The 14,544-nt window shown below is 46.0% G+C and overlaps 1 protein-coding gene across 1 annotated transcript in view; it reads right to left on the reverse strand.

Moving 5' to 3' along the window:
* The window catches only part of DNAH10 (dynein axonemal heavy chain 10), a 1,995,301-nt gene that overhangs the window by 229,809 nt on the left and 1,750,948 nt on the right, over nt 1–14,544 (reverse strand). The window contains exon 63 of the mRNA XM_085636177.1: nt 5,374–5,653. Coding sequence (XP_085492303.1) covers nt 5,374–5,653 — 280 coding nt within the window. The remainder of the gene's footprint in view (nt 1–5,373; nt 5,654–14,544) is intronic.

Raw genomic sequence — 14,544 nt, forward strand, 5'->3', positions numbered from 1 at the left:
TACTGAGCAGAGAGAATTACCTCTGAGGAAGGAGAGACCTGGAGTCTACACGAGGGCTGGTCCTGGCTGCGCCAGAGAGGAAAATGTTGTGCGCCAAGGGCGCGAAAGTGACGCAGCAGACTAAATTAGACAAGTATGCGTTGTCAAAGCAGGATGGCCCCGAGCATGGTGACAAGGGGAAAAGGACAACTGGATCCGAAGGGGAGCTTTCGGACCCGATGTTAAAATTTCATTATGGACACCATCTCAGGGGTGCGCTCCTCCCTAGAACAGAGGATGGACACCATCATGTCTGAAATGATTCTGATCCGAGCGGACCTGACTAAAACAGGAGAGAAAGTGAAACAGATTGGAAATCGTCGTTGCTAGCCTCATGGGAGATGCAACGCAAATGTAGCAAGATATCAATGACCTGCAGACCTTTCGCAAATGTGCAGAGGATAAGTTGGATGATTATGAAGGACGCACCAGAAGAAATAACGTGAGGATAATAGGCCTAACGGAGAGGGCTGAGGGCCCTGCCGTGGACTTATTCGTGGATGAACTCATACTTAAGCATCTTCAGCGTAAGGGGTTGTCAAAAAATGTTGTGGTAGAAAGGGCGCATAGAGTTCCTGGGGGACGCCCGAAGCCTGGTGCACCTCCTCGTCCTATGTTGGCGAGACTTTTAAATTTCAGGGACAGAGATGTCATATTGCAGACTTCACGTATGGCCCCCCCCTGAGGTTTGAGAACTCGGAGATTTCCTTTTTCCAGATTTCACCCTGAATGTACCGCGTCAACGCCGGTCCTTCTTGGAGGTGAAGAAGAGACTTCGAGACAAAGGGCTTAAGTATGCCATGCTTTTACTGGCCCGGCTGCGCATCGAAGCAGATGGCAGGGTCTGTTGTTTTGATGCCCCTGAGGCGGCTACAGGCTGGCTTGAGGGATGGAAAGCCGCGAAAGACCATAACGCCCGCTAAGTATCGGACCAGGCCGGCTCGTCTAATGGCTCAGTCTGAAGAACATGTGGTGCTAGAAGCTGGTCACAACGCCTTATCCAGCAGCGCCTGCGATCTGAAGCAGTGGCTGAACCTATACGACGGACAATGGTTTGACTGTATTAGTTGATAGTCTTATATATCCTTTTGGTATTGAGTGGGCCCCTCTGGCAGGCACAATGTATTTTGGACTCAAGGAGGTGGTTGGCATGGGGGAGCTTACACCCCCTATTATATTCTACCTTTAGTTCAAGTTTGGGCGACAGGTACTCTGCTTAGTTGATTCATGGGCAGTTCTAGGCCCATAGTGCAGGGGAGCAGAGGGGGGGATTGTTGGGGTGGAGTGGGGTTGTTTTATGTTCTATCAAGCAGGGTGACATGGCATATTGCTAAAAGAGAGATGGGATACGCAGTCTCTAACTTACACATGGGGACGCACTGGGATAAGACCTTTAAGCTCCTGAGTTGGAATGTAAATGGGCTCGGGGACAAAGTAAAGCGTAGTATCATATTACAGTATGTCAAGTGACACGCACCGGAGGTGGTGCTTCTCCAGGAGATGCACTTAGTAGGTCACTCCTGCAAGGCCATGAGCAGATGGGGCTACCAACTGGTGGCTCACTCTGGCTTCACCACGGGATCCAGGGGAGTGGGCATCCGATAATAAAAAATTCCTTTCCGATATCAATACAACACACGTGGACTGACGGGATGGGTATATATGCAGCAATCTCCGGACAGTGGGAGGGTAAGACACTCACGTTGATATCAGTGTATATCCTGCCAGGGTTGAAGGGCCTGGGTAAGATCATGTTGTCGTTCCCCCGAAAGCTGCCTGCTAATAGGGGGAGATTTTAATTCTGTGGTATCCGTCTCCCTTGACTGTTGTTTCCCCGTACCATCAGGCCCTCGCAGAGTTGGCTCACAGAATTCCTTGAAGACAGGGGCCTTGTAGATATGTGGAGGGTGTTCCACCCGGAACACATCCAACACACTTTCCATTCCGGGGCTCACAATAGCTTATCCCGTATAGATTGCCTTCTCACTCCGGCGTCCCAAGCAGAGAACATTAGGGAAATCAGACACCTCGCCCGAGGTATATCTGATCACTCCCTATTGTGGGCAGAAGTGGTCATGGGTGAAAGGATAGTGGGACGAGTGGCGCCTTTCAACCTGTGGTACTTCCGGAACCCAGTGGTAAAAGACAAGGTGGTAACAGCTATAGAAAACTTCTTTCTAGAAAACAACGACTCAGTGAGTTCATCCCAAATCCTATGGGAAGCCTTTAAAACTGTAGTGAGGGGTCAGGTACTCTTGCTAATAGCAGGGGTGCGGACGAAAAGTCGAAAGATCTAACTCATCTAGAAGATTAAATGCTCCTCATGGAAGAGGATGGCGGGGGACCAATGACACCAGATAGGCTTCATGCACTGAAGCTTAAAAGAGCTGAATTTAAATCTATAGCAACTGACATGGCCAAATCATTGGGCAGAGACAGAGAGGGTAGGCTATATGACCTGGGGGACAAGGCTGGAAAATGACTGGCATGGCTGGATAAAAAAGAACAGGCGAGCAGACTGGTTCCAGAACTACTGAAGGGATCGTGGGAAGATATAACGGACTCGCAAGAGATCGCTAATGAGTTTACAGACCTCTATCGCTCTATCTATCGTGCAAGCTCCTCCTTTGCAGAACAGGACTCACAAGCTCTGATCAGGGACATAAGACTTCCCTCCCTGGCCATAGATGACGGAGACTTGCTAGAAAGCGACTTTACTAACGACGAGGTTGCCCAAGCAATTAGAAGGCTGGTAAGGCTCTGGGCCCCAATGGCTTGTCAATTGAGCTCTACAAGCTGAAGCCGGATTTAACTGCCCCATACATGTGAGCCATATGTAAAGAAAGCCGTGAATTGCCACATTTGTCACTATACATAAAATTGGCAGGCACAGAGGCGCATGCTCGTCCTACAGGCCCATCTCACTATTAAATGCTGAGCCCAAAATACTCACAAAATACTAGCCAGACGTCTGGTCCAAGTGATAGGCAAGCTAGTGCACCCGAACCAATCGGGCTTCATGCCCCACTGAAATACTGCACTGAATCTGAGGAGATTTCATGGCGTGCTGGGGCACCGTGGCACAATTCAAGAAGCTGCAATCGTGGTTTCGATTGATGCTCGATGGACTTTGATACCCTAGAGTGGCCGTATCTGTTTGCAGTCTTGGGCAAGATGGGATTTGGGCCTAATTTTATCGGGTGGGAGCGCCTTTTGTATGCAGAGCCCTTGGCGCAAGTGGTCATTAACAATAAGAAATCTGAAGTATTCGAACTGAACCGTGGGACTCGACAGGGTTGTCCGCTGTCTCCCCTTCTGTTTGCTCTTACCCTAGAGCCACTGGCGCCGTGGATTCGCGGAGACCCAGTAATCCGGGGACTAAAATGGGCTGACACATGGGAAGACCACATTTCTCTTTATGCGGACGACATACTGCTTTATCTTGCATCTCCCAAGTCGTCACTCTACAGAGTACTTAATATATTCACTACCTTCGGGAAATACTCTGGGTACACGATCAACTGGAGAAAATCCCTGATATATGTTCTCAGTGGTGAGCCACCTCCACTACCGAGAAGGTGTCCCATGAAAGAGGCGAAAGAGGGCTTCCAATATTTGGGAATTTTTATCACAGTAGACCCCAAAGCTGGCTACGATCGAAACCTACTCCCCCCGCTACAGAGGCTGAAGCAAGATGTGGCCAATTGGAAGACTCTACCACTCTCATTATTGGGGAGGGCGGAGTTATTCAAAATGATGTCTTTACCACTCTTTCTATATGCGCTCCAAAATTTCCCAGGTCCGGTCCCACTGAAAGATTTTAAAGAGGTGGAAAGTCTCCAGAGTGAACTACTGTGGGATGGTCAACCTCACATAGCCTTTCCCACATTAGTCTTGAGTTGGTATGACGGGGGATAGGGCTACCCAACATTAGGAAATATTACTGGGCAGCCCACTTGGCAGCTATAAAGCAATGTATGTACCGACAGTGGGACCACCCAGGTTACAGAATGGATAAATGGTTATTGCAGGGGGGTAACTACAACCTGGCCCTCTATTCTAAGCCCAAGAAATTTTCTCTAATGGAACCGACCAGACATTCAGTGCAAGTATTGCACACTGTTAACAGAAGCCTGGGATGGGAACAGAAGCTCATGATGGCTACTCCTTTGTGAGACTCGGAGCAACTGGGCACCCTGAGAAGTTCGAAGGGGTTTGATAAGTGGGACCTGATAGGGATCACACAAATAGAAGACCTATGGCAAAAGGGGGAAATTATCTCCTTCTCCACCTTGCAACAAGAATATGAACTGGCCAGTACGGAATACTTTAGGTATTTACAGGGGAGACATGCACTAATGACACACTTGCAGAAGGGAGTATCCCCCCCAGAAGCCTCGCCGTTGGAAGATAGATTGCTAGATGGGTACCTACAAACGAAGGCAGTGTCCTGACACATAAGAAGTTGGTCAATAATGCACCTGACCCTCCCAAAGTGATCTGGGAGCATTGGGGGAAAGATGGGTTGGAACTCGACGACGAAGAGTGGCAAGAGGCAGTGGCCTCCCCACGGGAAGTAGCAATCTCCTCCAGAGTGCACCTGGTCCAATTGAAGATCCTCCATAGAGTTATGTCACGGGGACTCGGCACGTCAGTATGGGGAGGGCGGACGAGGGCATGTGCAGAAGGCAATGTGGTCATGAGGCACGTTTATGCATATCCTGTGGGAATGTGGGTATTTACAGATATATTGGAAGGGAGTACATGCCTGTCTCAGTGAGGACCTCGGACTTGTGTTAGGAATTGAGGCTAAGAGATGCCTTCTGAATGTCTGGGAACTCACAGATTTAGGTAGGAAAGACCGAATTTGGGTTACGCTGGGGCTGATGGTAGCTAAAAGGAACCTGGCAAGATTGTGGGGGACCGGGACACCGCCCAAAGTTGAGGAGTTGAAAGCAGACATGGACTGGTGTATGCCACAGGAAAAAACTGTGTATGTTTCTAGAGGGTGCCCCAAAAAATGGATTGACATATGGAGAAAATGGAATATCTACTGCGGTAATATATGTGAACCCCCAGCTATTCTCTCTTTAGAAGATCCTGAAATGCCATAGAGATCGCCACAATACTATATTGTATAAAATATTGTATAACGGTACCAAGTATGACTATAACCATGTAATATGATTTATCTCATTGAATTGTGTATGGTAATGTCGTCTTTTTGTTGTTTAATAAAAATAATTATTAAAAAAAAGAATGTTTCATTCTAAAAATAATGAGCACTGATATTTCAAATATGTGGTCTTTATGTGATATTAATTATCATCTTACCTGTGTAATTGATGACCATGGATTTTCCAAATACTGATGGAGAATATCTGGGATTTGACAGTTTAGTATTAAGATATAACCTAAAATTGGGATCGTAGTCAACTTCCTTGTCCCCTAACATGATAAACTGACGCCCTTGAACCCCTTTGATTATCTTTTCCAGAACATTGTCAATAACAGGATCGATGTACTCATCAACATCTTGGAATAGGATAGGGAAGCCATATTTAATGGACATTTCCAGTTGCTTAAGGAAATCAGGATCATTAAAAGACGTTATCTGCAAAACAATAACAGAAATATTGACATAATTCATAAGATCCACCAGTAGCTTAATAGTACAACATTGTTATATTTTTAATTGCAGTAAACAAAACAAAATAATTGATCATGATTTAAAACTGAAACTTGCTTGCTTGCGTGAGAAGAACATATGTTTAGTCAGAGCATGCGAGGATCTGTAAAATTCACTTTGAGTAAGCAATCACTGACTGTATTAAGGTTATTTATTTATATATACATATCTATAAGGCTGTAAACAGAGGAACAGCACTATTAAGCTTTTGTCTCATCATGATTGGGACCTCTGAACACCTCACAGTAAGTTTTATGCTTGCTGTGCTATCTCTGAGTAATTTCATGGCTCAACTCCGAGACTCTTGTATCTGGTAGATTGATGATTAAGCACTTCTGGGAAATAGGGGCTAGATGTACTAAGGGTTTCTAGATTTGCAAACCCTTCAATTCAGTAAAATACATGGTTTGCAACAGCAAAAAATCTTTTATATATATATTTTATCCCCATTTTGGGAAATGAGTTTAGAATTCATTACCTAATAGCAATTTGGGGTGGGACATGTTAAGGGCGTTCCTTTAAAATTGCACCTTAGTAACCTATGTATCAATACTATGCAAATATAAATCCCATTAGAAACCATTGCTCAGTTCTCGATTCCCAAGCTGGGGTGGTAAATGATTCGCAAAGTGGAAGGGGTCATTGTGGACCCCTTTCCCTATGCGAATCATGGTGACAATTTGGTGACGATCCCAATTTTAGCAGACCACTCCATGCCTTCAGTTTAGCATTCAAAAAAGGAAAACTTGTTTTTAATAGCAGAACTGGTTCCTTTAACTCAAGCTGGTTTCAAAAATTGTTTTCTGCTTTGGAATGGCTTGGCTTGGCTTTGGATGGTGGTCTGCTGTCCATGCAGGCCACCATCCTTGTGATTGCAGCCAATCACAGGGGTTCGCAAATTGCGACTTGCCTAATAAATATTAATTAGGTAGGTCATTCTGAGACCCCTAAAATGAGTTATTTTGAGAACTGCCCAATAGTAGATAGAAATCAGATCAAATTGCTATAAGATAATAGTCTAGTCCTCAGCAAACAACGCTATTACACAAGTATCACAACAGCCCATTATAGAAAACCTCATAATCTCAGGAAAACAATGCTTGATGAAAACCTTATTATGCAGCTATGACCTGAAACAAAATCCCTCAAAACATCAGACTTCCCTGTTCAGTCCTGCACAGCAGAAAGTAGCTTCAAACAAATATTCTCAAGTAGCGCCTTATCTTCCACTGACACAAAACCGGAAGCGTTGCAACGCTGATAGCTGTGATCGTGCTCAAAGTACAACAGGTGGCTTGCACCGCCAGCTCTTCCCACTCTAATCTCTAGCCCAAACGTAGTTTATCAAGCTCTTTTAACCTGTCCAATTTACTAAAAGCACAAGCATTGGCATAGCCAATAGGTCTCGCCTTTGGGACCTTATAAGTGTTTAGCCATGCAACAGTTAATGTTACTGCACCAAGGATATTGTGCTGGATAACTAAACACTTAAACGGTCCCAAAGGCGAGACCTATTGGCTATGCCAATGCTTGTTAGCATTTGAGTGTGATTATAGAGGTATGGGCGAAACCGTTTAGGGCCGTTCCGTCCAGAATTTGATGGCCTGTGGTGTTGAAAGCACTGCTAGATAACAAGGGTATAAGAAGTTGGGAATGGGCACAAGTGAAGGGTATGACATGAAATTCCAAATGTCAAAATCATAAAATGTGTGATTTAAGATATGGATGTCGTTTAAGAACAAATGTGTTATTTTCTTGAACGTTAAAAACAACCAATAACTGCATTGTAAATAGAGACACAAGTTTTCCATTTTTACTATAAATGCTTCCCTCTCTTTATTTTAATATCACAAAGAAGTAGAGGTTAAGGGTCTGATTTGCAAAGGGACTTACGTGTAGTAAAGGTACAAGTGTGGAGTCTCTGCACTCTGGGCAGCCTCTCTGTCCAGCGCACTGCAGTGAGTGCAGTGCGGAGATTCTGCCATGAGTGAAGAGACACGTAACTTTATTGCATATTAGTCCCTTTGTGATTTGAGCCCTAAGCCTTCATTTAAGGGTCTCACCATATGTTCAATCATTTCTGCTAGATCAAACGTTATGCATATAATCAGAAGCCCTAGTATTAAAACATGCCATCTTGTAATGTGCCATACATTGTCATTACCTTTTCTGTTTGCGAAAGGCACCAGTTATCGAAAGTAGTAAAATAAACTTTTACTAAACTCACCTTGGTGAAACTGCAACGATTGCTGCTGCTTATTGAGGAGCATAAGGGCTGGTACCCAGCTAATGCCCCGTGCGCTCATTGAGAAAAGTGTGGGGTGACCAGCAATATCAAAGGAGAGGCAGAACGATCTAAGAGTATGAGCATAGACAAGAACAGAGGAGAGGATAGGATAGTGGAATGAAGGGTCCCGAACACAGGAGAGGGTTGAGTAGTCGGTTACAGGACAGGCAGTCAGTGCGAAGGGAAACGCAGGGGAAACTGTTGGATGAAAGAGGCAAAGATTTGATGAAGGGAGGACAAAATGGTTACGGGGGGCACAGGGTGGATTAGCTACTTTCATAAAAGGAAACGTTTGTTAGGAGGATGTTGTGTTAAATCGTAATAATGTAACTGTGCAGGGTTGAGGCGAGTGAGGACTTGAGCACTGTGGACTAATTATAGTGTTAATCTTGGAGCAGATGTAGCAGGGTGAAGTCATGAGCAGGTAAGGATGATCAATAGAATACTGATAATTGAAGATGATGGAGAGAGTAAAGAGCTGAAGGTTTGCACAGAGCGCTTATGGATGGTGAGGTAATGAGGTCCTGGAAATAGATAGATTTGACACATCCTAGATCATTATGCAGTGTATGAAGGGCTTGCTTATTAACCAAGAAGTTAGCAGTGAATATGTGCTTTCGCCACTTATGTACTGCTGCCCTCATTTACTGTTATGCGCTCTTATTTCAAGTGTAATTCATGGCTGAGGCCTATCTTTGGTACAAGGTGGATAATGAAGCAGTTGTATGAGCTGTAGTGCAAGACTGAAGTGAGGTCTTTATGAAGATCACGTGGAAAGCAGTGAGAGCAGTGGGGTCCTGTTTTCTACAGAAGATGGGTACATGAGAGAGCGATCTACAAGGAGGCGAACTGATTTGCATGTGAAATGTGTGATGTCAGATGGAGCGATGATGGGTTTAGATTTGGATAAAGTGTTTGAAATTAGCATAAAATTGAGTGGCTTACCTTGCTTGTGGGTGGGATTAAGGAAGGTGTCATTTGAGGAGTGATCAGACAGAAGTGGAGACACTGCCGAAAGCATCAGTAAAATATTTTGGCAAGTTATGGTCACACCAGTGAAAGCAGAGAATCGTTTGGTGAAGGCAATAAATAGGTGTGTAGCATAATTTCCGCCAGTTGTAACTGAAAGCCATTACTATATAGTTACAGAGACGAATGCGTTTCCAGATGTTTGGAATGAAAGAGGCTTATGGTGCGAGTCCTAATGAGAAAACATCTTGTCATCCATAATAAAACACTGACCAAGGAGAGTAAGATCACATAGGTATGCTTTACTAAGGTAATACCTAAAACAAAACAAATGTTAGATTGGTTTTGAAATAACAGTAAAATCATGAGTCTGAGTCTTAGGACCTGGAAAGCCAGTGCAATCAGGAGTGAAATACGGACAGTATTGGAGCATGCTAGTATAAACTATGTTCAGGATCCTTTGAGACACCTTTAAAAATACATTTTAATACAAGTAAAAGGGATAGCTCCTTTCCGCTCCTAAGCGTCTTTTTTTTAACGCAGAACAAAATGCTGTATGGTGCTCTGTAAAACACGTTAGCGCCACCTGGTGTATTTCATGCAATACGGCCCCAGAAATGTTCTGCCAAATGCAATGGATCTCCGTCACATAAACAAAGGCAATAAAAATCAAACATCAAAGCGGCGAAAGTGAAAGTAATCGAGCAGAGCATCAAAGGGCTGGGTGAGAAGGGAGGGGGGAAAGCAAGGGTCAAAGCGGCTAAAGTGAAAGAAAGCTATAGAGAAGGGAGGGGGGAGTGGGAGCGGCTGTGCACGTGCATGTGATCGTGCACTCAAGGTTTAGGCCAGCCAAAAGACTGTGGGTAGCACTTTGAAAATTCCACATACAAAATGTCTCTTCGAGCCTTTGGCTCAGCGAGACCTAAAAAATGAAGAGTTCAGCGGTCGAGGAGTCTTTGACTTGAGCAGTTGCTGTGGAAGAGTTCTGACTGATTGCACCCTTCCCAGTTGCATAAGAAAACCTCAAGGGCCCCCCTGCAAGGTAAGGTGTGAGGGCTCCATTGCCCATTCCCTAACTGCCTTATTACCTCAAGTGTTTTATTTGTTTTCAACTGACCAGCCTAAAAGGGACCCTTTAAGGTGAATGGTGTGGGGCCCCCCACACCGCAAGGGATGCAGTGTCCTCCATTTTGCCCCTTACCCTTCCCTGGAGGTCATTTGACTTTGCTCCACATCGCAGCCCTGGAGTGCCAGGTGGCTGACACCACTTGTGTGTCGAGACCAGGCATTGTAAGCGGGACCCTAGGAGAAGGGCAGCCCCAATGCAGCTTGTGGTAGAGCCAGGCAACAAGAAGTCTAACAAAAAAAGAAAAGAGGAACCAGGGATTTAATGTTGGCTCCGTACTCCTGGACCTGGCTGCCCCTTGCAGCCCTCCTGTAGAACAGTAGGGGCAATAAAGCAGTAACAAGTATCATTGGTGAGGCACAGTTGGACCTGAGTGCACTGGTTTACCTAATCTGACAAAGACAAACACATGCAAAGGTTTGCAACAGTGGCAGATAGTTATAAATAGCAAATAGTTTCTAGGCACTGCAGCCCATAATAATAGTTTGTCCATTCCGCTTATGCTTACGCTGCTGCACCACCACACAACTTAAGATTTTTAAGATATTTAAATCATAAATGAATATGAACATGGCCATGAACTAACTGCTTATAAGCGACTCACAAAATAGATCACCCTACTGTGCAATATCGAGAGAATATGGAGAGCACCTTAAGTATATGCCAAAGGGAACTCTGTTAGCTAACATAGCCTGCCCATCAAAAGAGAAGGATGAGAACACGTAGTACTTTTCTGCTAGTTAATCAACAGCAATTCAACAGACACTGGGCGTCTCAGTAGATGAAATGTGCCACCGATCAAAGCCGCCCAAAAAAAAGGAAAACCCTAATATGAGGGACCTCTGCAAATGGGAACCCCTTCCTATAATTTCTGGAAACACCCTTCATATGTCAATACATGAATCTCTTGGGGAGCAGCTTACACCCAACAATAAGACAGGCACTACTGTAGACTTAGAACAAAGGCCTATCCCTGACTGTAAGATATTGTTGTCACCTACATTAATAATAATTAGCAATCAAAGGGAAGTTCCATCCATGGCACTATTGGACAGTACCCCATCCTCTGGGAAGGAAAAACCCCTAGGCCTTTACATTGACACTTGGGTCAAGGTATAATTTACTTCTCAGTTGGCCTCATCAGAGAAAATTTACACCAACAATAGGCTAAAGCAAGGGTGAATGTTAGCACCCCATCTATTGAATCTATATTTATCCAATATAGACACAGTGCTAGCAACCTCAATTGCAGTTTCTTGAAACGGCAAGGCAAAAAATAAATATCCAACAGTACGCAGACAATGCAGTGATACTCGATCAAACTCCAACTGGACTCCAGAAAGCCCAGTATTCCCTGAACATCTATTGCAGCGATAACAGATAAAGAGAACACCAATATTGTCTTATTTGACCAAAAAGTGCTTGAAAGAGGATGCTTGCAGCTGGATGGCACCATCATCGAGTGCTCCAATAGTTACAATTATCTAGGATGTTGGCTCGATGAGGACACTTCATTACAACTTGCAGCTCTAAAAAAACAAAGTGATGGCACTTAAATAAGTTACTTAGCTTTGGTAACGCTCTTTCTGGAAAAGGCTCTCTAACTACAGATTTCTCGCCTTTTGAATATTTCCCAGACATCAGACTGGATCCAGAAACTTTTTCAGCAGTACATCGGTGTGCTGGTAGCTGGCACCCTACGGCTCCGCACTAATGCCATCCCGCTCCGGAAATGACGCGCAGAGCCAGTATAGGTGCCACTCTCACGCACTGACCTCAGTTGCATTTGAAGCTGTCCACACAGAGCCCCAAAAGTAAACTGGTTATGACCAGTGTGTAGATTCCTTGACTTGGGATCTTATTAATGGATAGAGAGAGTCCAATTCACTGAACAGGAAGGATGGGAGGGTCAGGTAAGGCATCTGTGGTTAGAGTCTCTACTAAAAAGAGTGTCAACGAAAGTCAGTTTTTCTTATTCTTGTGATAGAGAATTCTAACCCCAGGTTCTTCACCTTTTGAATAGATACCAAAGCAGTAGCTATTCAGTGGAGGGTCTGTGAAGGAATTCAAACAGAAAAGTCCTGCAGGACCAAGCAGGCGAAATGCACCTCTTGGTGAACCTGGCTACCCAGACAGTAGTGATTCATGAATGTTTGAAGTGACACCCGTGCAGCTGCTTGGAAGATGTCCCATACAGGAACTCTGCATCCCAACACAGTGGAAGCAGCTTTGACCCTGGTGGAATGAGCTTGCAGTCCTTCCAGCGGCTGTTTTGTGGCCACTGTGTAGCAGATCTTAATAAACAGCACGATCCAGCGGGAGATTGTCCTTTTCTGCACAGCATTGCCTTTTTTTTGTTCCAATAAACCCCACGAAGAATGACTTGGGCCCGGTTGCGCTTGATCTTCTTCAGCACTCTGGGAAGAAGTGGTACAGGTGGAAAGACATACAGGAGGCAGCAACTCCACTCGCGACAAAAAACGTTGCTGAGTAAGTGCCGCCTTGGAAACGCCAACACGCAGAACTGCTGACATTGCGTGTTCACTTCGGTGGCGAACAGATCTAAGGCTCTCCCCACTGCTAAAAGAGACCTTGCACCACCTCTGACGCCATTCGTGATCCATTATGCACCGGCGGCTGAGTTCGTCTGCCCTGTAGTTCAGAGAACCTGCCAGGTGTTGAACCACCAGGGTCATGCCCAGATGTTCCAGCCATGTCCAGAGGCAAAGAGCCTCTTGACATAGGGTCCACGACCCCACCCCACCCTGTTTGTTGCTGTACCACATAGCGGTGGTGTTGTCCGTGAACACCTGCACCACTCTTCCTTTGACAGAGGGAAGGAATGCCTTCAGTGCAAGACGGATCGCCCAAAGCTCCAGAAGGTTGCTGTGGAGCCCGGACTCCGCCGGAGACCAGAGACCCCTGATCTCGGCCTCTCCCATGTGGCCGACCCATCCCAGGAGTGATGCATCTGTCACCACTGTGAACTCTGGTTGGGGAAGGGAGAGGGATCTGCCGTTGACCCAATCCTGGTTCATGAGCCACCACTGCTACTGACATGAAGTCCCCTCCGAGATCTGGAAGACATCAGAAAGATTTCCCTGATGCTGAGTCCACTGGAACTTCAGGTCCCACTGCAGTGCCCGCATGTGCCATCTGGCATGATCCACCAGCAGGCTGCAGTAGGCCATGAGGCCCAGCAGCCTCAGGGTCATTCTCAACAAAATCCGGGATAGAGGCTGAAACATTGGTATCATAGCCCAAATATCCCGGACTCGCTGCTCAAGAGGATAAGCCCGAAACTGCACTATATCCAGAATTGCTCCGATGAAAAGGAGCTTCTGAGAGCGAATCAGGTGCGACTCCGGCACGTTGATAGTGAACCCCAGCGAATGCAGAAGGTCCGTCGTAGTTTGGAGGTGGGAGACGACAGCCTGGGGCGAGCGCGCCTTCAACAGCCAGTTATCGAGATAGGGGGAAGACTGGAACCCCTGATCTGTGCAGATGAGCTGCGACCACCGCCATCACTTACATGAACACCCGAGGGGCGCTGTTAAGGCCAAAGCGGAGCACAATAAATTGAAAATGCTTGTGGCCTACCGTGAACCGTAGGTAATGCCTGTGGGCTGGCAGGAAGGGAATGTGGAAATAGGCATCCTGTAAGTCCAACGCTACCATCCAGTCTGGGATCGAGGGCAGAGAGGACCTGAGCCAACGTGAGCATTTTTAACTTCTCCTTCCGGAGGAAGCAGTTGAGGGCCCTGAGGTCTAAGATAGGACGCAGGCCTTTGTCCTTCTTGGGAATCAGAAAGTAGTGTGAATAGCAACCACGATCTACTTCTGGCACAGGGACCCGTTCAATAGCTCCCTTGGCCAAGAGAGCCGTAACTTCCTGGCAGAGAAGGGCCAAGTGATCCTCTGGAATCCAATGGAGTGCTGGTGGCATGATGGGAGGGGTAGTCTCAAAGGGGAGGGAGTAGCCCCTTATGGCTATCTACAAAACCCTACGAGCGGGCGTCCGGACAGGGTAGGCTATCTACGCCGACACCCGAGTAAAACCCCCAAGAAGGTGCGGGCATCCCACGCCATTAGCTCATGGAGAAACATTATCTCCGTATTTAGGTCATTATCTTAGGGGGCACTGATCTACTTAGGATCGATTAAAGCCACTGACTAGTAGCTTATAGGCTTCCTCCCTTCCCCCCTATTAAGTTCTAAGTGGGCTAATGTTACCCCACTCATAACACACACGTTCGTGCACTCACCACGCTCCACTCACACTTTTGGTCCTGAAGAAACGCCAAGGATCGTTCAGACCGTTTCAGGCGTGAAACATGTCGACCTTCACATAGTTACCTGGGCACATTGCGCCCATGCTGGTAACCTCTAACCTACGTTTTTTTTTTTACTCTGCCAAGGGTACCTCTTCATTAA

Source organism: Triturus cristatus, chromosome 11 (assembly GCF_964204655.1).
Source record: "Triturus cristatus chromosome 11, aTriCri1.1, whole genome shotgun sequence".
NCBI lineage: Eukaryota > Metazoa > Chordata > Amphibia > Caudata > Salamandridae > Triturus > Triturus cristatus.